Genomic DNA, 25907 nt, shown 5'->3' with positions numbered 1-25907 from the left:
TCAGACCAAAGGGTGGTGGCCAGTAGATGGAGGTGGGTGCCAAGGGAAAGGATTAAAGGATTGTTGGAGTGACGGGAATGTTGGTAAAAGGAAATGGCGGAGGAGTGGATACGAACTTTAAGGAGGGGGATGTCGGCAAGGAGGTGAAGGTCATGGGTAGGGAAACGGAAGGGGAGGTGGAAGGCAAGTCGGAGAGCACGGTTCTGGAAGGTTTGTAAACGATAGAGATGGGTGGGGACGCCATTCCCCCACACGAAAGAAGCATACTCAAGGATGGGGCGGATCAGAGACGTATAGAGCAGGATAACAAGAGGCTGTGGAAGGGAAGAGGTAGGGTTAATGAGGGGGTATAGCTGGCCAAGCCGTCCTAAAGCCTTCCACCGCATGTTCTCCATGTAGGGACACCAGGTGAGTGTTCTGTCCAGGGTGACTCCCATGTATTTGGCGGTTCTGGCCCAGGTCGCAGGGGTACCGAGGGCAGTGATTGGGGGGAGGGGGTGTAATTTACGGGCCATCTGCGCCGACAGATGATGAGGGCCTGGGTCTTTACAGGATTGAACGCCAAACGCCATTTCCTGGCGTATTCGACGAGGGAGTCAAGGGAATGCTGGAGCCGTTGGCGGAGGAGTGCAAAGACCGCAGTGTCATCCGCGTAGAGGGCGAGATGCACCCGACGTTCAGTGGGCATGTTGGCGGTGAAGAGGCAGTAAAGGACCGGTCCGAGCACGCTCCCTTGTGGAACACCTGCCCGGATTCGACGCCTGGTGGAGGTACTGCCCGGGATTCTGACGTGGAACGTGTGACCTTCTAAGTAGGTGGCAATGAGGCGGACATGGGCACGGAGAAGCCGTGCCCGAATAGCGTAAAAAGCAGCCCCTCATGCCAGACCGAGTCGAATGCCCGGGAGACGTCGAGGAGGACGGCCACGAAACTGTTTTTCGCGTCCATCCGGAAACGCTTTATATACACCCCTCCCCCCTCCACTGCTCTCTGTGAGTTGTCATTGCAAGCTGACGTCGTAAATAGGTGTCGGTCACGTTAGTGAGACTTGACCTTGCATTTTGCCCACGCGTAAAAAAGTGACCGACATTTCTTTCCCGCGTTCCATTCGCAAATTGAGTAAAAATGAGGGAAAATATACTGGTACACTATGTACCCTACGCTACAGGCTGTACGACACTGGTGGTTAAGTGGGAGAGATGGGCAGTTCTGTGGGCACTCGTAAGAGGTGAGCTCCGGAGCTGTGGTCTCGCTCGAGATGGAGGTGTGTACTGTCCCTGACAGCCAGATATCTGTCGTCAAGTAAACTGCGGTACTACAGATTCGGTCATGCGCGGTTAAAGGAGGCGTAATTCGGCCGAGTGCTCATCGAAGGAAGACTACCGGCATGTAGGGAAAACATGGAAAATCCGAATGGCCTGATGAAGATTTGAAGCGCATTCCTTTCGAACGCAAGTCATGTGTCCTAACACAGCGCGGCATCCCTCGGCCATAATAATGATTCAAGTATACACATTTGCTTTCCATTTTCCGTTTTAGACATTATGCTTAACTTTGGTAACTTTTATCAACAATCAGAACCGGCTTCTATTCACAGTGAGATAATGGGTTTCAGTGAGTACACTTCCATGCTCTCATTTCACCAAACCTATAAGAAACAACTGCACTCTTGGTTTTAGTTACTTTTCGTGATCATCTTTATGATATACCTGAGCTACCCCAATAGAATTCAAAATGCTTTGACTGGTCACGCAGACAAGACGATATTTGAATTAATATGAATGATTTAAAACATTAAATTGAGTACAAAGATTAGTTTTCATACACACTGCCTAGACAAAATGCAATTCTAGACTGTTTCTGCCAATCAAATGCTATCGTTTATTATGAATGACCATGACATTTCAATTAAGTTTCTTTCTGTTAATGGTATCACTTTTTTATGTTTCTAGCACTACCAACTTCTAGTCAGTCCGATTCAATGAATATGATCAGGATATGTATGCATAAGGAATCGACAGTTTGTGAGACACACCGTTTTGTGTTGTAAATTATGGAGACAACTTGGCTTCAGGCTAAATTAAAAATATACAGAACATGGAATGATTTTGGATCTTGTCATGACGACAATGAGCTCGTTCGAGGCTCTAACTCGAACATAATGAAACAAAAAAGCTTCATCAGATGAAGGTGGACAGTTAAAGGTAGAGATTCGTTGGGGGGGGGGGAGGGGGGCGATCTTGGTTACTAGTTGAACAGCCGATGGTGTGTATTTAACAGAGCCTCAAGTTCGAAACAGTTAATTTTTCAGTTGTTCGGCCATATTATCCGTAGTTAATTTATAATTCCTGAGGGTATTTTCGTGCTTTCGTTACAACGACAAGAAAACGCGTGTCCTTTTTTTTTTCATTAGATCCATTTCGCTTTTCTTTCTCATGTAATTTTTCAATCATTTTATGAAATGTCTGGTTTCCAATATTTATTTGGTCATTGAGCAACTGTTTGTTTAGTGTTAATGAAAAAAAGAACTTTTTTTATCCTTCACCTTCTCCCCCCCCCCCCTCCCAATTTCATTTCACTTCTCGCTCCTCACCATTTCTTCCTATTCACACCCTCTCACATTACTATACACTTATGTTCACTCATCATTGCTTCTCTCTCCCCTACCTAAAAAAGAGACACTCCATCACTATTGTTGTGGGCTGGCAGGAGAGCCAACCCGTATAAATAGAGGAAGCCGAAAGGCACGCGTTTAAGCTCACGCAGGCTGGCGTGAGCTCTGGAACAGGACAAGGAAAGTAGAACTTAGAAAAACGGACGCAGATGGTGGAATACTTAACTTTAATCCATTAATGTTGAACGTAGCTCTTGTCTGTACATTCTTTACAATATCAATAGCAACTGATAATGGCGCCTTGCTAGGTCGTAGCAAATGACGTAGCTGAAGGCTATGCTAACTATCGTCTCGGCAAATGAGAACGTATTTTGTCAGTGAACCATCGCTAGCAAAGTCGGTTGTACAACTGGGGCGAGTGCTAGGAAGTCTTTTAGACCTGCCGTGTGGCGGCGCTCGGTCTGCAATCACTGATAGTGGCGACACGCTGGTCCGACGTATACTAATGGACCGCGGCCGATTTAAAGGCTACCACCTACCAAGTGTGGTGTCTGGCGGTGACACCACAACTATTCCTTCTTCAGTCTTATACAGCAAATAAATATATAGCAACATAATGAAATAGAATAACACACGTACAATTAACTAAAAAAGAGGTCAAAGACAGACTAGTGGCAGTGTCATGCTGATAATGCTACAATACACGATTAGAAGGGTAAAAATAAACAGTAAATAGTGGTGTGCGAAAAAGTGTGATGTGTAAAACGTAAGAAATGCATAGTTCAGCAGAACAACGAAAAATTAGACCACAGGTATCAATGTCTAATGGAGAAAGACACCAAAGATATGCCAGCACACTGCATTCCCGATGTAGGCGAGAAACGAAACAGAAATCAGTAAAAACGAATATATTGTTAACTGTTTTTTAATCTTAAAAGAAATCAGATTGTAAATATCTTTAATTACAAGCCGCTGATGATGCTCTACCTCAATAAAGCGAGACTCGTCTGGTGAAAAAAAAAAAAAACCAGGCGTTTTCACATAAACAATAAATTAACGTCGGGAATTCAGATCATCCGCACGTTAACACGAGACCACAAGGATAAACTGTGAACGAAAAAAAAATGTTACCGATGACAGTTCTGGATTTGATAATCCGCTTATGCAAGCATATCTTGTTACTGAATTGATTAATTAAAAAAAAAAGAGAAACATTTGAATATACCGCATAGTGACTGTTTCATGTAGGTGAAAGCGATCAAGATGCATTGAAATTAATGGGTTGGTGCTAAAAGTAAATGAAATTAAGTTATTAATAAAAAAAAAGTTATTTTCGTGCAGTTCTGTTCTTTTTCACGTACTGTTCACGCAGCGAATAACCGACTTAACAACCAGTGATAAAAGTGACTTCAACAAAATGACAGCCACAGTTTGGTACGTCAACTCTCGAAATACACTGCAAATGGAAAAGTCCACCGACATAAGCGGCTTTGACAAAGGCCAATCTGCTGTGGTCCGACGCCTGGGAACGAGGAAATCGAAAACGGCGAAGCAGGTTGGTTGTTCGCGTTCTACTGTCGTGAGTGTCTGTGCCAAGTGGTTAAAGGACGACAAGATGTTGAAAGTCCACGTCTCATCTCAGAACGTGTGCATCGGAGGCCTGCCCGTTCTGCACAGCAGGATAGGCTGCGATCTGTGGCATAGCTGACGACAGAGTACAGTGCTGCTGCAGGCTCAACTTTTTCGGGGCACGCCGTTCAGGGCACGATGTTAAATATGGGGCTCCGTAGCAGAGGATCCTACACGTTACCGTGTTGACCCAATCTCATCGTCACATGCGATTGCACTGGGTACACGACCATAAAGGACTTGACCCTGAGTACTTGGAAATGTGTCGCCTGGAGAGATGAATCAGGCTTCTTGTTGCACGAGGTTGACTGTCGTGTCCGGTGACCCTATATGCCGTCATCGAGGCGAACAGTTGTTCGAAACGTGCACCGCGCCACGGACTAGGACTGAGGTGTTGGAGGGTGAGGAGATGTGATATTCAGCCGGGGGTTCTGGCATCTGTGGTTGTAGTGAAAGCACGACAGATGTGAACTGTTCAACGTTAGCACGAACCACCTACGTCCCTTCATGCTTGATGTCTTTCCTGGAGGCGACGAAATCTTCCGGCAGGTTAACGGCCGTGTCACAAGACTAGAATCGTACTGCGGTAGTTTGAGGAGCAACGTAGTTAACTCGCGTCTTGGCCATTAGATTCACCTTATCTAAACTCGATGGAACACATCTGGTACGCAACACGGCACAAGTTCTACACTCACAAGCCACCAATCCCCAATTTACGGGAATTGCGTGACCTGTGCGTAGTTGTCTGGAGCCACATACCTCCAGGATGTTACTGAGAATTTGTTGATTCCATGCCACACAGTATTTTTTTTTTTTTTTTTTTTTTTTTAGTATCAGTCTTCAGACTTATTTGTTGCGGCCCGCTACGAAAAATTCTCTCCTGTGCCAATCTCTTCATCTCAGAGTAGCACTTGCAACCTATGTCCTCAATTGTTTGCTGTGTGTATTGTAATCTCTGTCTTCCTCTACAGCTCCCTGTAATACCATGGAAGCTATTCCCTGCTGTCTTAACAGAGATCCTACCATCCTATCCGTTCGTCTTATTAGGGTTTTCCATATATTTCTTTCCTCGCCGATTATGTGGAAAACCTCGTTATTCTTTACCGTATCAGTCAACCTAATTTTCCAAATTTTTCTGCAACACCGCATTTCAAATGCTTCTAATCTTTTCTGTTCCGGTTTTCCCATAGTCCATGTCAAATAAAGGATTATGTTTCATACTAGTAGACTTCTCTTGGCAAGGAATACCCTTTTTGCCACTGCTTGCCTGTTTTTTATGTCCTTCTTGCTCCGTCCGTCAATATTATTTTGCTGCCTAGGTACCAGAATACCTTTACTTGATCTACTTCTTGATAACCAATTATGACGTTAAGTTACGCGTTGTTCTCGTTTCTGCTACTTCTCATTACTTTCGTCGTTCTTCGATTTACTCTGTCAGTATTCTCTACTCAATAGACTGTTCATTCCATTCAAAAAGTCCTGTAATTCTTCTTCCCTTGCACTACGGATAGCAATATCGGCAGCGAATCGTATCATTCATATCCTTTCAACTTGAATTTTAGTTCCACTCTTGAACCTTTCTTTGGTTCAAAATGGTTCAGATGGCTCTGAGCACTATGCGACTTAACTTCTGAGGTCATCAGTCGCCTAGAACTTAGAACTACTTAAACCTAACTAACCTAAGGACATCACACAGCCGGCCGCGGTGGTCTCGCGGTTCTAGGCGCGCAGTCCGGAACCGTGCGACTGCTACGGTCGCAGGTTCGAATCCTGCCTCGGGCATGGATGTGTGTGATGCCCTTAGGTTAGTTAGGTTTAAGTAGTTCTAAGTTCTAGGGGACTGATGACCACAGCAGTTGAGTCCCATAGTGCTCAGAGCCATTTGAACCATTTTGACATCACACACACCCATGCCCGAGGCAGGATTCGAACCTGCGACTGTAGCGGTCGCTCGGTTCCAGACTGTAGCTCCTAGAACCGCACGGCCACTCTGGCCGGCTGAACCTTTCTTTATTTCCGTCATTGCTTCTTTGCTGTATGGAGTGGCCAGCAGGGGCGAAAGAGTACATCCTTGTCTTACACTCTTTTTAATCCAGTTACTTTGTTCTTGGTTTTTCGGTCTTACTGTTCCCGCTTGGTTCTTGTACGTACTGCATATTACCTGTCTTTCCGTAAACCTTTCACCCATTTTTTTTTTCAGGATTTCCATCACCTTGCACCATCTGACATTGCCGAACGTTTTTTTCTGGTCGACAGATCCTATGATTGTGTCTTCTGTTATCAACGGCAACGTCAGAATTGCCTCTCTGGTGTCTTTACCTTTCCTAAATCCAAACTGGTCGTCATCTAACAGACCCTCAATTTTCTTTTCCACTTTTCTGAATATTATCCTCGTCAGCAACTTGGCTGAATGAGATGTCAATTTGATAATGCGATAATTCCCGCAGTTGTGAGTTCTTGCAATCTTGGGAATTGTGTGGATGTTTTTCCGAAAATCTGATGGTATATCGCCAGTCTCATACATTCTTCACATCGACATGAATAAGCGTTTTGTTGCCACTTGCCGCAGTGATTTTAGAAATTCCGATGGAATGTTATCTATCCCTTCTGCCTTATGTTCAAATGGTTCAAATGGCTCTGAGCACTATGGGACTTAACTTCTGAGGTCATCAGTCCCCTAGAACTTGGAAATACTTAAACCTAACTAACCTAGGACATCACACACATCCATGCTCGAGGCAGGATTCGAACCTGCGACCGTAGCGGTCGCGCGGTTCCAGACTGTAGCGCCTAGAATCGCTTGGCCACTCCGGCCGGCTGCCTTATGTGATTCAGTCTTCCAAAGCGCTATTAAAGTCCGATTCTAATACTGAATCCACTATCTTTTCTATACTGATTTCTTTTCCTTCTTCTAACACAGGTTTGTGGCCCCCCCCCCCCCCCCTCGTAGAGGCACTCATTGTACTCTCTCCTCTGCATTTAATAGTGGAATTCCCACTGGGTTCTCTGTGTTACCGCCCCTTGCTTTTAATTTCACCGAAGGTTGTTTTGACTTTTCTATATGTCGAGTCAGTGCTTGCGGCAATCATTTTCTTTTCTATTTCTTCACATTTTTCCTGCAGCCATTTCGCCGTATCTTCGCTGCTGTATAGCTTTCGAAAGGTGGACCAAGACGGTATTAAGCAGGTGATCGTGATGTTTTGTATCAGAAGTGTAACAGCTAAGCAGAGTACGCAATCTCGAGGCCAGCTGTTGTATGGCGTCACGCAGATACGCAACAGATACGTCACCAGATCGTTGAATGAACGCAGCTGCGCCTTTACGGCGCACCTACCTCACCGCTCGATGCTTATGACACTATGCACGTGGCAGCCTGAAACGGACGGTACATCAATTACTGTCTCGCCCTAAACGAGCCGGAGCACAGTCAGTATGACGACGAGGCCGGAAACTGAAGCAGGCGACACCTAGCGAGTGCGCAGGCGGGCTCCCGCGACTGCGCCGTGCCGGCTGCCGCTCGGTGTGTGTCCTTTCTGGGCGCCAGCACGTAGGATACGGCCGCCTGGCGTCACATCCGGTGGCGGAGGCACAGAGCTCGGCCGCGCACTCTTTCTGCGTTCTCGGTGTTCCGGCCCCTTTTTCCTAACAAAACTGTAAGTAACCACGGCAGGCCCCTACTGAATACAAGATTTTAGAATCTGGAGGAAGGAAGTTAGAGTTTAACGTCCCGCCGATACCGTGGCCATTAGTGACGGAGCACGAGTTCGGATTACGAGAGGATAGAGAAAGAAATCGGCCGTGCCCTTTCCAAAGCGCAACGGCCTTGCCGCAGTGGATACACCGGTTCCCGTGAGATCACCGAAGTTAAGCGCTGTCGGGCGTGGCCGGCACTTGGTTGGGTGACCATCGAGGCCGACATGTGCTGTTGCCATTTTTCGGGGTGCACTCAGCCTCGTGATGCCAATTGAGGAGCTACTCGACCGAATAGTAGCGGCTCTGGTCAAAGAAAACCATCATAACGACCGGGAGAGCGGTGTGCTGACCACACGCCCCTCCTATCCGCATCGTCAACTGAGGATGACACGGCGGTCGGGTGATCCCGATGGGCCACTTGTGGCCTGAAGATGGAGTGCTGCTTTCCGAAGGAACCATCTCGACGACTGCCTGAAGAATCGTTCGTACGAGAATTTGGAAGTCTTCCGTGGATAAGCGTAATCAGCCTTTAATACGCTGAAAACCACAAGAAGCAATGTATTGCAGTATCGTCGACCGCACACGGGGCGTCGCGTACAACTCATATTTCCACAGAAGACATTTAAATAGGCCGCCGCGAGCCACTGCTATAGACGGCTTGTAATACACAGCGAAGACGCGCTACGTACGCCAGCGGAGGATGTCCAATTCGCATCCCACCACTGCCTGCAACTGTGACTGGACCGCGTGTCTTTTTAAACCGCCGCGCCCGGAGCTGCGCCTCTCCTCTGCTATGGCAATGTGGCGCAGACTTTCACTCCTCTCTCATTTTATCCGGTACGCTTAGCCTCCCCCACCCGCATCCTCTACCAACTTACAAAATTCCCGAGCCTACTCTTCCGTCGGGAACACCTCCGAATATCCTGTTACCCGTAAACTCGACACTATGCACCCCCTAGTATCCCACCTGCTCATTAATCCTGGTACACTGACGCGCCTCTAGCAACGCATTTCCCCCAACAATACACCTCCCAACGAAATTTTAATCTTCTTTCCTTACCTAACTACGAAATCCGGCATGGTATATACCTGGCCCACCAGATCCAGAAGATCCCTGCCACCCATCCCTTGTCAGGGCTCCCTTCCTCTCCAATTCTCTCCACCCACTTCCAAGTCTTGGTTCGGAACTACATGCCTCTCCACTCTTCCCCCATCCCTCCTCCAAAAATACATCCACACAAATCCCCGCCTACGCACTACCTTTAAATGCTACGTTCCCGTGATACCCTTATGCTTGGCAATCTACATCGACTCTTCTCGGTACGTGTTTTAATGAGTCAACACACAGGCCCTTCAGTTTTACTTTATGCAACTTCCTATCTGGTTCCATTTATTCGTATGTGACACTCATTTGCCATTCATCTTTGTCTATATTTTAATTAATCACCAAATCAATCTTTTATATTTGAACTTTTGAAACTGACTATCTGTCTTTTTATTGTACAAATCTTTTATTTTTGTCAGCCGCCATGTCCAGCATTTATATTATGTTTTTTACAATTTTAATCTCACGTCGGGGAAGGGCATCAAATTATATCTGTTGACAGTCCACCCCCCTGCCCATATGGGGTGACGGCGGGCGGGGGCGGGGGGGGGGGATGAAATAACAACAGAGGGAAAAAAAAAGCTCTGCTTCCGATTATCCTCAGAATACTCTCAGATGACGCAGAGCTTACGGCTGCTACTGAATATTGAAATACATTACTAGTGGAACAGAGAGAGACTCAAGGATACAAAGTACGCTTTACACTGAGTATACTGCTAATAAGTGCATTTATGTTTTAATCGTTTCATAATGTTTGCATTTTCTAGGGAGTTCATCCACCCTGTTGCACTGACGGACACAACATACATTTCTGGCGACAAGTTTGTGATTACTGATGACTTCGATCCACGGAAGAAGATTCTTCATCTCTGCATACTGAACTAATCAGCATTTTTTTCAATGTCGGTGGAACTAATTGAAATTTTTCTCTTGTAAGAGCATCCAGGTTAGGATCATGTCGAAAAATCTTCATTTTTTCACTATTCTTACAGCGTTCCTAAATTTGTTATATCTAATCTCGAAGTGATTTAAATTTTGTATGCAATGGGAACTTTTGAAGACTAACCACTCACTGCACTTGTTCAGTTTTAGAGCCAACGAATCCAAACATTACTAGCGAGTGTAGCCAGACTGGTAGAAGTGCAACAGCTGCAGACCTCTTTGTAAAGGAGGGCATGAGGCACCGAGCCATTTACGCTACAAATTCAAGTGCTCCAAAGTTCTGTGTCAAGTATTATGTCACACATGATCGCAAACACTGCTTCGTATGCCTAGCGGAATGCCGACACTGTCACAAGTCAGGACACAGGCAGCAAGTGTTCTGCTAAAGAAGCGCAAAACAAACTCTGTTCTCCTTCAAACTAGATTTCAGCAAATGGACATTAATATCATCTCACACTCTGAATCTTTACCCGCTGCTCCTGGCAATACTCACAGGAACACAACTGAAATCAACTCTCTTCAAATGCACAATCAGCAAAAGACTCTGTACCTCGCGAAACGGGTAAAAGCAGTCCCCTGAAAACCAGAACTGACAGTTATATTCAGAAAACAAACCGCAAACTATTCTTATCTTTAGCGATTTGCGATCAGTCTTTATCATTTCATTTAGATACTAGTGCTTCAATCACATCTATTAATCAGGCTACTTATGAGCAGCTGGGACGCCCTTAGCTGCAAAAATCAAGTCTGCGCCTCACAACATACAACGGTGGAAGTATCTCTGTTCTTGGGGCACACACTCTGCAAACAAACTATCGAGGTACGACTGCACCACAACGCTTTACAGTACTTCAATAGCGCTCCAGTCCCAAAATTTTTTGTCACGGATGCGCTTGATTTGTCTGTATTAGGTATTCAGGACCATATCCTTGCTATTAATACGAAAATTTCCCATGCTATCATTCATTAGCTGTGTGAAAAATTTGGGTGGGACATGCAAAGAATATTCAAGCGTGCATTGCGTTCAGAGACAATGCTCAACCGAAATGTTACCGTGTACGTCCGTTGCCTCACGCCATTCGCGATGAAGTCGCTTCTCAACTCAACAGATTAGAACAGACTGGTAATTTGAAACCCATTTATGCCTGTCAGCGGGCATCAAGGTTACCACAAGAAAATTTAAAGGGAAAGTCAGACTTCGTGCCGACTTTAAAGCAAGAACTATCATTCGGACGGCTATTGATTCTTTCCCGCTCTCGTGTTGTGAGGAGCTTACGAATCGCCTTGTAGGTAGACGATTCTTCTCAAAAAGTCATTTAGCCGATGCTCTCCTTCAACTTCCACCCGGTAAGGAAACGAAAAAAAATCTGTGGTGTTCAGTACACAAGTCGGCTTCTATATATACCAGCGCCTACCCTTCGGAAGCACATCTGCTTCTACTGCGTTATTTCAGCGCTTTCTTGAACATGTGACGACGAAAGTTCCGCTGTGCTCCAATTATTTGGATGATGTCATTGTGCCCAGACACCAGAACAGCGTCTCTAAAAACTGGAGTGTCTTTTCCAAGTTTTAACTGACGTAGGGCTTAAGCATAATTTACAGACGTGTTTGTTTATCTATACTGAAACTGAATATGAGGGACATCGCATTGACGCCCACAGCGTTTGTCTCTATACTAAGCATGTAGACGCCCTTCGAAGATTGCCCTCTCCTAAAAATGTACGAGAGTTACAGGCAGTTCTAGGAAAACCGACCTTCTACCCCAAATTTATTCCGAACGCACTCCTTTGCCGTTCCTTTCCAATGGACTGCAGAATGCGAACAATAATTTCAAAATTTGAAAAATTCATTGCCTAGTCACCCATGCCTTATTAATTCTGATCCACAAACACCAGTAGTGTTTGCAGTGGATACAATCACATGTAGGGGCAGTTTTATTTTCCAAGGTTCGCAACACTGAACGCCTCGTAGTACTCTCGTCTAAGACGATGACCGCTACCTAAGTCAACTACAGTTAGCTGGAGGCAGAAGCGTTAATCATTATCTATAGCATCACGAAATTTCGTCAACATCTGCAAGGTAAATATGGCGAATAAGATGAATTTCGTTATGATTTCATAAAAGATCTCGTTTCCTTCCCCATCCTGCCATCAATGAGAGCTTGAACTCACCCTCTGATCTTCCTTCCATTCATATACATCTAGATGGATACTCTGAAAATCACATTCAAGTGCCTGGCAGAGGGTTCATTGAACAACCTTCGCAATTCTCTATTATTCCAATCTCGTATAGCGCGCGGAAAGAATGAACACCTATATCTTTCCGTACGAGCTCCGATTTCCCTTATTTTATCGTGGTGATCGTTCCGCCCTATGTAGGTCGGTGTCAAGAAAATATTTTCGCATTCGGAGGAGAACGTTGGTGATTGGAATTTCGTGAGAAGAGTCCGTCATAACGAAAAACGCCTTTCTTTTAATGATTTCCAGCCCAAATCCTGTATCATTTCTGTGACACACTCTCCCATATTTCGCGGTAATACAAAACGTGCTGCCTTTCTTTGAACTTTTTCGAAGTACTCCGTCAGTCCTACCTGGTAAGGATCCCACACCGCGCAGCAGTATTCTAAAAGAGGACGGACAAGCGTAGTGTAGGCAGTCTTCTTAGTAGGTCTTTTACATTTTCTAAGTGTCCTGCCAATAAAACGCAGCCTTTGGTTAGCCTTCTCCACAACATTTTCTATGTGTTCTTTCCAATTTAAGTCGTTCGTAATTGTAATACCAAGGTACTTACAAGGGAACATCCCCATCGCACCCCCCTCAGATTTAGTTATAAGCTGGCACAGTAGATAGGCCTTGAAAAACTGAACACAGATCAATCGAAAACAGGAAGAAGTTGTGTGGATGAAAAAAATAAGCAAAATATACAAACTGAGTAGTCCATGTGCAAGATAGGCAACATCAAGGATAGGGTGAGCTCAGAAGCGCCGTGATCCCGTGGTTAGCGTGAGCGTCTGCGGAACGAGAGGTCCTGGGTTCAAGTCTTCCCTCGAGTGAAAAGTTTAATTTTTTGTTTTCAGACAATTATTATCTGTCCGTCCGTCTGTCCGATGCGAGGTAACTGCGTCGTAGTATGATGACGCCACACCTAAACAAACATCGAAACACATGACGTCAGTCGACTACAGCGCACGGAAGAGAGAGTATTCCTGCTAACGAGGCTCCCTGGCTGGCAGTTGACTGTTCGCTACTTTGGACGAGAGTGCATTAAATACGTGAGATGCATTCCGTGGGCAATATGAATCCAGCAAATATAGCTCGCGACTTCAATAACAATGTCAATGAATATTTTCCGAACTGTGAAGCATCAGAAAGTTCCTTAGGGGATCGAACGATTGTCGAACATTTGTATGATTATTTCCTACATTTGTTGATAAACAGTAGGTGTGGTGATGATTGTCTGAAAGTAGAAAATTAAACTACTCCCTCGAGGGAAGACTTGAACCAAGGACCTCTAGTTCCGCAGCTGCTCACGCTAACCACGTGTCCACGGCTCTCCTGAGCTCAACTATCCTTGTTGGTGCTTATCTTGCGCATGGACTACTCAGTTTGTATATTTTGCTTATTTTTTCATAGTTCCACACAACTTCTTCCTATTTTCTCGATTGATCTGTGTTCAGTTTTTCAAGGCCTATCTACTGTGCCAACTTATAACTAAATCTGACGAGGGTGCGATGGCGAGGTTCCCTTGTTAGTTGAAATTACGGCTTTTAGAGGGCCGGCCGAAGTGGCCGTGCGGTTAAAGGCGCTGCAGTCTGGAACCGCAAGACCGCTACGGTCGCAGGTTCGAATCCTGCCTCGGGCATGGATGTTTGTGATGTCCTTAGGTTAGTTAGGTTTAACTAGTTCTAAGTTCTAGGGGACTAATGACCTCAGCAGTTGAGTCCCATAGTGCTCAGAGCCATTTGAACCGTTTTGAACGGCTTTTAGATTCGACTGACTTATCGTGTAAGCGAAGTTTAACGAGTTCCTTTTAGCACTCATGTGGATGACCTCACACTTTTCGTTATTTAGGGTCAACTGCCACTTTTCGCATCATTCAGATATTTTTTCTAAATCGTTTTGCAGTTTGTTTTGATCTTCTGATGACTTTATTAGTCGATAAACGACAGCGTCATGTGCAAACAACCGAACACGGCTGCTCAGATTGTCTCCCAAATCGTTTGTATAGATAAGGAACAGCAAAGGGCCTATAACACTGCCTTGAGGAACGCTTGAAATCACTTCTGTTTTACTCGATGACTTTCTGTCAATTACTATGAACTGTGACCTTTCTGACAGGAAATCGCAAATCCAGTCACATAACTGAGATGATATTCCATAAGCACGCAATTTTACTACGAGCCGCTTGTGTGGTACAGTGTCAAAAGCCTTTCGGGAATGCAGGAATACGGAATCGATCTGAAATCCCTTGTCAATAGCACTCAGCGCTTCATGTGGATAAAGAGCTAGTTGTATTTCACACGAACGATGTTTTCTAAACCCATGTTGACTGTGTGTCAATAGACCGTTTCCTTCGAGGTAATTCGTAACGTTCTAACACAATATGTGTTCCAGAATCCTGCTGCATATCGACGTTAACGATATGGTTCAAATGGTTCAAATGGCTCTGAGCACTATGGGACCCAACTGCTGTGGTCATAAGTCCCCTAGAACTTAGAACTACTTAAACCTAACTAACCTAAGGACAGCACACAACACCCAGCCATCACGAGGCAGAGAAAATCCCTGACCCCGCCGGGAATCGAACCCGGGAACCCGGGTGTGGGAAGCGAGAACGCTACCGCACGACCACGAGATGCGGGCTAACGATATGGCCCTGTAATTTAGTGAATTACTCCTACTACCTTTCTTTAATACTGGTGTGACCTGTGCAACTTTCCAGTCTTTGGGTACGGATCTTTCGTCGAGCGAACGGTTGTACATGATTGTTAAGTATGGAGCTAATGCATCATAAACGACGAAAATGAATAAAAAGTCGTAACAATTACTCTACATATCAAAAAGACAAGCCGAAACAAAGAAGCTGCACTTAATAAATAACTGCTATCGTGAATTTCTGCGTGACTGTTTACGTACCAGCAGGTGCTGGCTGTGCACACAGATGACGCCGAGGAAGATGGTGGCCACCGTGCCCAGGGCCAAGCCGGCGTTCTTGAAGGCGTCGCCCATGGCGAACATGCCGGAGCCGACGTTGCCCTTCAGCAGGTGGATCATCGTCTCGAGGTACCTGTACCACCACACACGGACACAACTTTAGCGACGTGTACCACTGGGCGCCAATTACGTGACGTTCATATGACGCTACTTTCTTCACAGAAATGAATGAAATAAACAACAAGAACGAGCAATTATTCTCTGTTTACCTGCATCCACAGTCCTGCAGTATTTCAGAATGGACAACATTTTCCGGCTGTTATTGAATGAATTTAATTATGATCGCGACTTCGGCCGTTGTACCATTCTCAAGTAACAGCTCACTGTAAAAGGCGTCAATGCATATTTATTCATGACAATTTATTGAAACCCTTAGCTGCTGACAGGTGTTGTTGATATGCCTCGATGGTGACAGCAGAAAATGTGCGCCCCGACCGGGACTCGAACCCGGGACCTCCTGCTTACATGGCAGACGCTCTATGCATCTGAGCCACCGGGGGCACAGACGAATACCGCGACTACGCGAATGCGCACAGGTTGCCCAAACTCTTACGGGAATCATCACCTTAGTGTGCGCGATTAATGAGTGAATGGGCAAATATCTATTAGGAACATTACGTATGTAGATTGTGGACAGTTGGGAATGTGGGTCTCACGGGAAGCGTGTAAAAGATTAGTCCCTGCAGTCGCGGTATTCATCTGTGTCCTCGGTGGCTAAGATGGATAGAGCGTCTGCCCTGTAAGCAGGAGATGGTTCGAATGGCTCTGAGCACTATGGGACTCAACTGCTGTGGTCATAAGTCCCCTAGAACTTAGAACTACTTAAACCTAACTAACCTAAGGACATCACACACATCCATGCCCGAGGCAGGATTCGAATCTGCGACCGTAGCGGTCGTGCGGTTCCAGACTGTAGCGCCTTTAACCGCTCGGCCACTCCGGCCGGCTGTAAGCAGGAGATCCCGGGTCCGAGTCCCGGTCGGGGCACTAATTTTCAGCTGTCCCCATCGAGGTATATCAACACCTGTCAGCAGTTGAGGGTTTCAATTAATTATCATTTATTTCTAGAGAAGCTGCACGGTCATCAATCGTATCTGCTCTTTCGAGAACAGTAACTATCTTCGCATATTTATTCCTCTTGAGAGGACAGTGTCCTGTGTTAATCACGTTTACATATATCAAATGTCAAAGTAGTCCAATACTCAGTAAATGAGCGCAGGGAAGCAGATGCAGGAATCCTGCATCGCTGCTCATGGCAGAGACCTTGCGGAGGTGGTCTGCCGTTGCCTTCCTCCGACCTGTTACGAAGTATCAACAGCGTATGTGTGTAGTATGGATGAGTTTGACGAGTGCTTGTACAGTCTAATGTTGGCTTTGCGTCGTTACGGTTGAAGGGGAGGGAGTGCGTTAAATCTGGTGTCGGCATAGACACCGCAATGGGGCTTGCAATTCTTCATGCAGTTGACGATACCAGTGTCAGTGCAAGACATGCAGCTGCAACACCGAATGTTGTGTGAGTGTTACACGACGAGCAGCTGCACTGCACCATTTACAGCGTGAGCAGGCTCTATCAGCAGCTGATTTTCCTGCACAGGTACTCGTCTGCGAATGGCTTACTCGACAAAGTGTCCACCCTAATTTTACTGGAACGGTTCTGTTCACAGATGAGGCGTCGTTTCAAAGAGATCAGATTGCAAATTTTCAAAGTCGGCATGTATGGATAGATTCAGCACTCAAGCAGCTGTAAAAGCAATTCATCAACAGAGATTTTATGTCGATGTTTGGGACGGCGTTGTTGATGACTGGTGGGGCCTCAGTTGCTTCCACTCTGGGTCGACAGACGAAGTTATCATAATTTCGTAGAGAATGTTCTACCTGATCTGTTAGTAGATGTGCCTTTAGCTGTGCGACAAAACATGATCTTGTTGCACGATGGAGCATCACCTCATTCTAGAATTAATGTCTGTCGGCTTCTAAACATCGGATTCGGCGACAGATGGGTAGGCGGAGTTAGACCAATTGCCTGGCCTCCATGCTCTCCGGACCTAAACCCTGTGGACTTTTATTTGTGGGGGTGTTCGAAAGCTCTTGTGTTAGACCAATTGCCTGGCCTCCATGCTCTCCGGACCTAAACCCTGTGGACTTTTATTTGTGGGGGTGTTCGAAAGCTCTTGTGTATGGAACACCAATATAAGGTGCTCAGAGTCTCCGTGTCCATATCGTGGAAGACTGTGAAAACATACACAATACTCCAGGGGCATATCGAGCAAGCACTAAAGGAAACAAAAGAAAAATTCGAAGTAGGTATTAAAATCCATGGAGAAGAAATACAAACTTTGGGGTTCGCCGATGACATTGTAATTCTGTCAGAGACAGCAAAGGACTTGGAAGAGCAGTTGAACGGAATGGACAGTGTCTTGAAAGGAGGATATAAGATGAACATCAACAAAATCAAAACGTGGATAATGGAATGTGGTCGAATTAAGTCGGGTGATGCTGAGGGAATTAGATTAGGAAATTAGACACTTAAAGTAGTAAAGGAGTTTTGCTATTTGGGGAGCAAAATAACTGATGATAATCGAAGTAGAGAAGATACAAAATGTAGACTGGAAATGGCAAGGAAAGCGTTTCTGAAGAAGAGAAATTTGTTAATATCGACTATAGATGCGTCAGGAAGTCGTTTCTGAAAGTATTTGTATGGACTGTTGCCATGTATGGAAGTGAAACATGGACGATAAATAGTTTGGACAAGAAGAGAATAGAAGCTTTCGAAATGTGGTGCTACAGAAGAATGCTGAAGATTAGATGGGCAGATCACGTAAATAATGAGGAGGTATTGAATAGAATTGGGGAGAAGAGGAGTTTGTGGCACAACTTGACAAGAAGAAGGGACCGGTTGGTAGGATATGTTCTGAGGCATCAAGGGATCACAAATGTAGCATTGGAGGGCAGCATGGAGGGTAAAAATCTTAGAGGGAGACCAGGAGGTGAATACACTAAGCAGATTCAGAAGGATGTAAGTTGCCGTAAGTACTGGGAGATGAAGAAACTTGCACAGGATAGGGTAGCATGGAGAGCTGCATCAAACCAGTCTCAGGACTGAAGACCACCACAACAACAACATCACCGCAACCAAGACTCATTACGAAGGCGGGTTGATGCATGTTGTATGAATGCCCAAGGAGGGCATGTTGAACATTTCCTGTGAGAAAGAGGTGCACGTGGTATGCTGTGTCATTCTGTTCGTGTTTCCCATGATTAATGAGTTGGAGAAATGAGTTGTAACACGGAATCAAAGCGTTTCGAGACCCATGTTCATATAACGCAATTTCTTCGTCTGTGTGTGAGGAATATGTCCTACAAGTGTGGATGTACATTTTTTTACACCCTATATAGTGTGACCACAGCATGGGATGAAGACCATGCTTACGAAAACATAAATTTAACGGCTGTATTTGTAAAGCAACCACCAAACGAAGCAGTACAAATGGCAGATTCCAGACGTTAACTTTCTTCATTCGTCGATAGTAGTTTTTTCTGCCGCCGTGAAATGGGATTCGCCCTATTTTCCTTACTTATAATATTGATGATAGCTGGTACTCCATTAGATATGTATGCTTGAAAATGACACACTATAGGAACTGCAATCGAAGATGCGAAATACACTCCTGGAAATGGAAAAAAGAACACATTGACACCGGTGTGTCAGACCCACCATACTTGCTCCGGACACTGCGAGAGGGCTGTACAAGCAATGATCACACGCACGGCACAGCGGACACACCAGGACCCGCGGTGTTGGCCGTCGAATGGCGCTAGCTGCGCAGCATTTGTGCACCGCCGCCGTCAGTGTCAGCCAGTTTGCCGTGGCATACGGAGCTCCATCGCAGTCTTTAACACTGGTAGCATGCCGCGACAGCGTGGACGTGAACCGTATGTGCAGTTGACGGACTTTGAGCGAGGGCGTATAGTGGGCATGCGGGAGGCCGGGTGGACGTACCGCCGAATTGCTCAACACGTGGGGCGTGAGGTCTCCACAGTACATCGATGTTGTCGCCAGTGGTCGGCGGAAGGTGCACGTGCCCGTCGACCTGGGACCGGACCGCAGCGACGCACGGATGCACGCCAAGACCGTAGGATCCTACGCAGTGCCGTAGGGGACCGCACCGCCACTTCCCAGCAAATTAGGGACACTGTTGCTCCTGGGGTATCGGCGAGGACCATTCGCAACCGTCTCCATGAAGCTGGGCTACGGTCCCGCACACCGTTAGGCCGTCTTCCGCTCACGCCCCAACATCGTGCAGCCCGCCTCCAGTGGTGTCGCGTCAGGCGTGAATGGGGGGACGAATGGAGACGTGTCGTCTTCAGCGATGAGAGTCGCTTCTGCCTTGGTGCCAATGATGGTCGTATGCGTGTTTGGCGCCGTGCAGGTGAGCGCCACAATCAGGACTGCATACGACCGAGGCACACAGGGCCAACACCCGGCATCATGGTGTGGGGAGCGATCTCCTACACTGGCCGTACACCACTGGTGATCGTCGAGGGGACACTGAATAGTGCACGGTACATCCAAACCGTCATCGAACCCATCGTTCTACCATTCCTAGACCGGCAAGGGAACTTGCTGTTCCAACAGGACAATGCACGTCCGCATGTATCCCGTGCCACCCAACGTGCTCTAGAAGGTGTAAGTCAACTACCCTGGCCAGCAAGATCTCCGGATCTGTCCCCCATTGAGCATGTTTGGGACTGGATGAAGCGTCGTCTCACACGGTCTGCACGTCCAGCACGAACGCTGGTCCAACTGAGGCGCCAGGTGGAAATGGCATGGCAAGCCGTTCCACAGGACTACATCCAGCATCTCTACGATCGTCTCCATGGGAGAATAGCAGCCTGCATTGCTGCGAAAGGTGGATATACACTGTACTTGTGCCGACATTGTGCATGCTCTGTTGCCTGTGTCTATGTGCCTGTGGTTCTGTCAGTGTGATCATGTGATGTATCTGACCCCAGGAATGTGTCAATAAAGTTTCCCCTTCCTGGGACAATGAATTCACGGTGTTCTTATTTCAATTTCCAGGAGTGTACGTGTATTGTTAGCCATAAGCGATATTTATCATATTCGAAAATTTTATGAAGTCTGTGGATCGTTGTTTCATCACATAGCTCTAAAACGTATTGTTTACAGATGAGCTGTTTTATACCGGTAGTCACTTACGTGTTAGACCTTACACTAACTAGTAATCCCCACACTATACTAGGTGACTGAGCTGCCCCTACCTGATGCAATCCACAACGCCTTCAAGTACATCGCAAAAGATTTTCATATTTTCTCTCTCTCGTTACGTGCAAACTATTAGTCCTACAGAAAAAACGAACAAGATCTCTTTGTAGAAAATGTACTTATATTTTGTACTGCGATACGTTTTCGCTAAAGGCCGCAGTTTCCGAATTATTAAAGAAAACGTACAACAGTCACCTTCCAACGCGATTATCTTGAGTAGCCGGCCGCGGTGGTCTAGCGGTTCTGGCGCTGCAGTCCGGAACCGCGGGACTGCTACGGTCGCAGGTTCGAATCCTGCCTCGGGAATGGGTGTGTGTGATGTCCTTAGGTTAGTTAGGTTTAAGTAGTTCTAAGTTCTAGGGGACTTATGACCTAAGATGTTGAGTCCCATAGTGCTCAGAGCCATTTGAACCATTTGAACTTATCTTGAGTAACTTAAAACCTTTGGTCTCCAGTGTAAAATTTAACTACATTAAATTTCGTAGAAAAAGCTCCTATCCATTTTTTCTGTATGAATAATATTTGGCGCCGGCCGGTGTGGCCGTGCGGTTCTAAGCGCGTCAGTTTGGAACCGCGTGACCGCTACGGTCGCAGGTTCGAATCCTGCCTCGGGCATGGATGTGTGTGATGTCCTTAGGTTAGTTAGGTTTAAGTAGTTCTAAGTTCTAGGGGACTGATGACCTCAGTAGTTAAGTCCCATAGTGCTCAGAGCCATTTGAACCATTTGAACTAATATTTGGCCGTAGTGAGCGAGAAAACACGACAATCTCGCACATGGTTTTTGAAGACATTGTGGGTTGCTTAAAACACATTAGTAGGGGCAGCTGCATCACCATACATATGTGTGTATACAGGGTGTTTTAACTTGAGAGCCAACTAAGAATCTCGAAGAAGACGCATCGTATAAGCAAAATGTTTTAGTGAAAAGTTACTATAAGTAAAGCAGACATCTGCCTGTGCTACAATTGGACATCTCCTAACACCCCTCCTGTGTGGGCGGGCTCAACTTTGTGTTTTCAAATGAGACCTGTGCTCCCATTTTTATTTCATATTCCGATTCTACACCAAAAAATACATACGGTTAACTGAGACCATTGTTTTCAATTTGTGGTGTATGGCGCTGAAATCGACAAATATCAAGTGTGCCTATTTTTGCAATTAAAAGCTGAAGCATTTCATTCTACATTTCATATACAATGTAAGTTAACCTTTATGTTCCAACAGTTGAGTTCGATGTTCAAACATTAGTTGAGTGTTGCAAATGTGATTGTCCAGTCTGAATAATACGGATAGACATTGACATTTCTGGCAAATAAGCTACTTGAATGGTAATGTAGCTTTCTTTTCCTTATGGGGTTGGTTGTGGTGAGTCCCCAAACCATCGGAATGCTTGATTTCGGTGGCTATCCTCGAACCCAGCCATCGCGATGACTGATTGCGGTGTTCGTTTCCATCCAACCGCCATAACTCTCGCGCTGGCCACTATACGTCTACCGGCGGTAAAAAAACCGCAAGCAATGTAATAAGGTAAAATGTCCATGAAGTGATAGTGACAGGCGCGGCTGCCATGGATGATCCATGAAAACATGCACTATAATGGTGCGAGGCAAGGGGCGCCATAGAAAGCCGAGCATCCAGATGGAAACAGAAAATTATTACGTGCACGTCTTTGTTCCTGGATCACGCTAATCGTATGCTGTAACTAAACATTGGAGCGGCTAACCATATTCTACTGCACAATCAAATTTGCAACACTAAAGTAAATTTCGAGCATAAATACCAACAGGTAAACACAAACCAATACCTTAATATCGTAAATGAAATTTTGAATCAAATGCGTCGGTTCTTAATTGCAAAAGTAGGTTCACTTGGTTATTTTGATTACAGCGCCAGGTACCACGAATGTAAAACAATTGTTTCAGTTAACAGTGTGTAGTTTTTGCGGCGTAGACTCTGAATACGCAATAAAAATGGGGTGGGAGGGTTCCCATTAGAAAATACAAAGCTGACGTCGCCCACCTAGGAGGGGTGGTTAGGAGGTGCCCACTTGTAGCACTGACGGATGTCCCCCTTTACTAATATTAACTTCTCACCCAGAGTATTTTTGTAACACGATGCGTCATTGTTTTAGAGATACTGAGTTGTTCAAAAAATGGTTCAAATGGCTCTGAGCACTATGGGACTTAACTTCTGAGGTCATCAGTCCCCTAGAACTTAGAACTACTTAAACCTAACTAACCTAAGGACATCACAAACATCCATGCCCGAGGCAGGATTCGAACCTGCGACCGTAGCGGTCTTGCGGTTCCAGACTGCAGCGCTTTTAACCGCACGGCCACTTCGGCCGGCGATACTGAGTTGTCACAAGTTAAAATAAACGGGGCGTATCTTCTAAGAGTCGTCAGACAAATTTTCTCTGGTTTTTCGGCAGATATTTGCAAAATAGTTTTTGCAGTTTGTACCTGGAGTCAACTCAAACAAACAAATACTGCTTGCACGTCTTTTATGCGACGCCCAATGTGGACGGGAAGCGTTGTTGTTTTTTTGTTTTTTTTTTGCCTCTCAAACAAAATTATTTTTAAAGCGGAATTTTACGTGCCCATTCTATAGAGCGGTCCCCAATTTTCTTCTTATCGCTATGCATTAACATGGAGAGTAAAACACGAGGAATGTCCAGTACTCCAGCACCGCCCCCCAGGCTACCATCACGCAGCAGCGCTGCTCAGCCGCTGCTGGAGTAATAATTATTCTTCACGTTTTACTATTCCTATTAACAGGTATCACTGAAAAGAAAATCCCACTAGACTAATCTGGAGCCGCTCTATCGAATAGGCACGTAAAATTCCTCTTAAAAAATCATTTTGTCTGTAACGGAAACAAACCGCTGCTTGTGGTCGACATTGGGCACATCACGACAGACGTGATGAATAGTGTTCGTTTGGGCTGACTCCAGGTACAAACCGCAAAAACGAATTTGCAGATATCTGCCAAAACACCAGAGAAAAATACGCCTGACGACTATTAGGAGGCGTTCACTTTATTCCAAGTCGCTTTGAATGCTTCGAAGCTCCAGTGACCTCTTCTTCCCCATAATCTCCTGTAAAAGCTCAAAAGTATAATATAAATTGAGATTAACTCTGACATGAATACTGTACCATCAAATCTCAAGACGAAAGTGAGTGCTTTTATTACATAAACATGGAAAGGAAATTTACTTTACCAGATGTCTTTCACTCTTGAATGATTTTAATTGATTTTCCATTACACGATCACTTAGCCCAGTATCTGCTATTTAGCGGTTGGTGCGATGACTGAAAGGAAAGCAGTCTTCCGCGGTGACAGACTGTCGGAAGACCGAATTCATTTTTTCTCTGTGGCGACTTCCGTTCCGATGCCCGTTTGGTCACTGAGCAACTGAATAGATGATTTCGATCCGCATACTGACTTTAAGTAAGATAAAAATTCTTGGATTTTTCAGTCAGATTTCTTTTCTTAATTTTACTTTCGAACTGATTGAACGCTTCTCTCATGTTCATCTTGGCGAGAAGAGGAGCTCTGAGGGCAGATCAATGCCATGTACTCCAGTAAAGATGCCAGAGTACCCATTCATTACCTTGGGTTCGGTCTCCAGGCGGTCCTGGGGGTTGTTCTTTAAGTTATCGCTTCTTTCATGTTTAGCAATGATTTGTATAAGAGAAAACTGTCAAGTTGTGCCGCGGTTGAGTCAGTTCAGTGCTACGTGTATATAAAAGAGCAGTCTGGTATTTCAATTGTGGAGTGCGAAATTAGCAACGAGGTGCAGGGTGACTGGTACCTGTGGGTCTGGACACGACTACTTACGGTGCGGTCTGAGAACAGAGGCGGTACTCACGATGTGGGGTGCGAAGCGACGATGTGGTCCCCGTCGGCCTCCGTCAGCGCCGCCTGCGAATCGCCGATGCGCGTCGCGTCGCCTCCCAGCGTCTTGAGGTCATCCACGCTGTTGCTGCAACACACCGATGTCACTCTGATAAATGTTTGGTGGAAACTCGCAAGAAGAGATCAACAAGTCAAGGCTCTAGAGTAGGGGGCTGAGTTGTGGCACAGTTGTCCCATGTGAAGGGAAAAGTATCCAGTTGGGATGTCTGCCTTACCACAAAGAGTAGTTAATCGTGCACTGACAGGAAGTTTTGTTGACCGAAATTATGTGCTGACACACTCTAAAGTGATTAAATTTCATAGCAATAATGTTACTGGATCATGGTTCGAGATAAGCTATTTCGAAGTTTCGGGAAAACGAAAATCTCCTCTATAAAAACGAACACGAGTTCCGTAAATACAGATCTTGTGAAAAGCCTCGCTCTATTCCTGAAATCTAGAGCGCCGTAGGCAATGGCGCCAAGGCTGATACTGTGTACCGTGAGTTTTGAAAAGCAATAGATGCACTGTCACTTAGCGGACAACATACGAGATTGCCGAGTATTACACCAGGTGTGTGACTAGATTTAGACATTCGTTGCACATAGAACGCAATATGTTATTCTTTACGGGATGAAATCGACAGACGTAGTTGTAACTTCTGGAGTGTGCCGGGGAATTGTTATGGAACCATCAGTGTTTACAACAAGTATAAATGATCTACGATACTGCATAATGTTGTATGCTCTATGAAGATTTCTGCAAACGATATTGCCGTCTATGGGAATGCTTCAATGCCAGAAGGCCTTTGCAAAATGGAGAATGATTTGCGTAGGAGTCAGTGATCAGTAAATCACATGGTAGTTCATCGTGAACGGTAATAGATGTAACATGTTCAGCGTAAACAGGCGAAGAGATCCATTGACGCAAAATCACTGGGAACGATAACAGCTAGCAGTAGCCGTCCGGAGCGGTCTAAAGTTGAACGTGCACATAAGACAAATGACAGGAAAAGCAGATTCCGGGCTGAGATCCATTGGAAAAATCTCAAGGAAATGTAATTCATCCACGAAAGAAATGGCTCACGACTCATGTGTTAGACAGATTCTTAAGTTTTGTTCAATAGTGTGGGACCCGTACCAAGTAGATAGAGAAGATCCAACGAAGAGCGGCACGTTTTGTCACGGAATCGTTTAGCAAGTGTCAGAGTGATACGGAAACGTTCGACAGACTGCAGTGGCAGACGCTACAAGAGTGGTGTTCTATATCACGGAGAATGTTACTATTGAAACTCCGAGAGCGTACATTCGAAGAAGAGGTGAGCAACATACTGTTTCCTGCGACATGTGTCTCGTGGAATGAACACGACGTATTAATCAGGGAAATGAGAGCTCCAAAGGAAACTCGTCGGCAGTCTTTCTGTCCACGAAAGATTCGCGAGTGGAACAGAAAAGCGGAGAAGTGATAGTGGCCAACAGAGGTACCCTCGACCAAACGTCCCAAGGTCGCTTGCAGAGTATGGCTGTGGAT

The 25907-nt window shown here is 45.6% G+C and overlaps 1 protein-coding gene across 2 annotated transcripts in view; it reads right to left on the bottom strand.

Annotated features, from left to right (window-relative positions):
- The window catches only part of LOC126260023 (proton-coupled amino acid transporter 1-like), a 447322-nt gene that overhangs the window by 132221 nt on the left and 289194 nt on the right, over positions 1-25907 (bottom strand). For both annotated transcript variants that reach the window (XM_049957187.1, XM_049957188.1), the window contains 2 exons: positions 24352-24465; positions 15119-15269 (listed from right to left, as the gene is read on the bottom strand). In XM_049957187.1, the coding sequence (XP_049813144.1) occupies positions 15119-15269; positions 24352-24465 (265 nt within the window). The remainder of the gene's footprint in view (positions 1-15118; positions 15270-24351; positions 24466-25907) is intronic.

The sequence above is a fragment of the Schistocerca nitens genome, chromosome 5, assembly GCF_023898315.1.
Source record: "Schistocerca nitens isolate TAMUIC-IGC-003100 chromosome 5, iqSchNite1.1, whole genome shotgun sequence".
Lineage (NCBI taxonomy): Eukaryota > Metazoa > Arthropoda > Insecta > Orthoptera > Acrididae > Schistocerca > Schistocerca nitens.
Note: the sequence above shows the minus strand (reverse complement) of the source record. Positions and strands in the feature narration are given on the sequence as shown.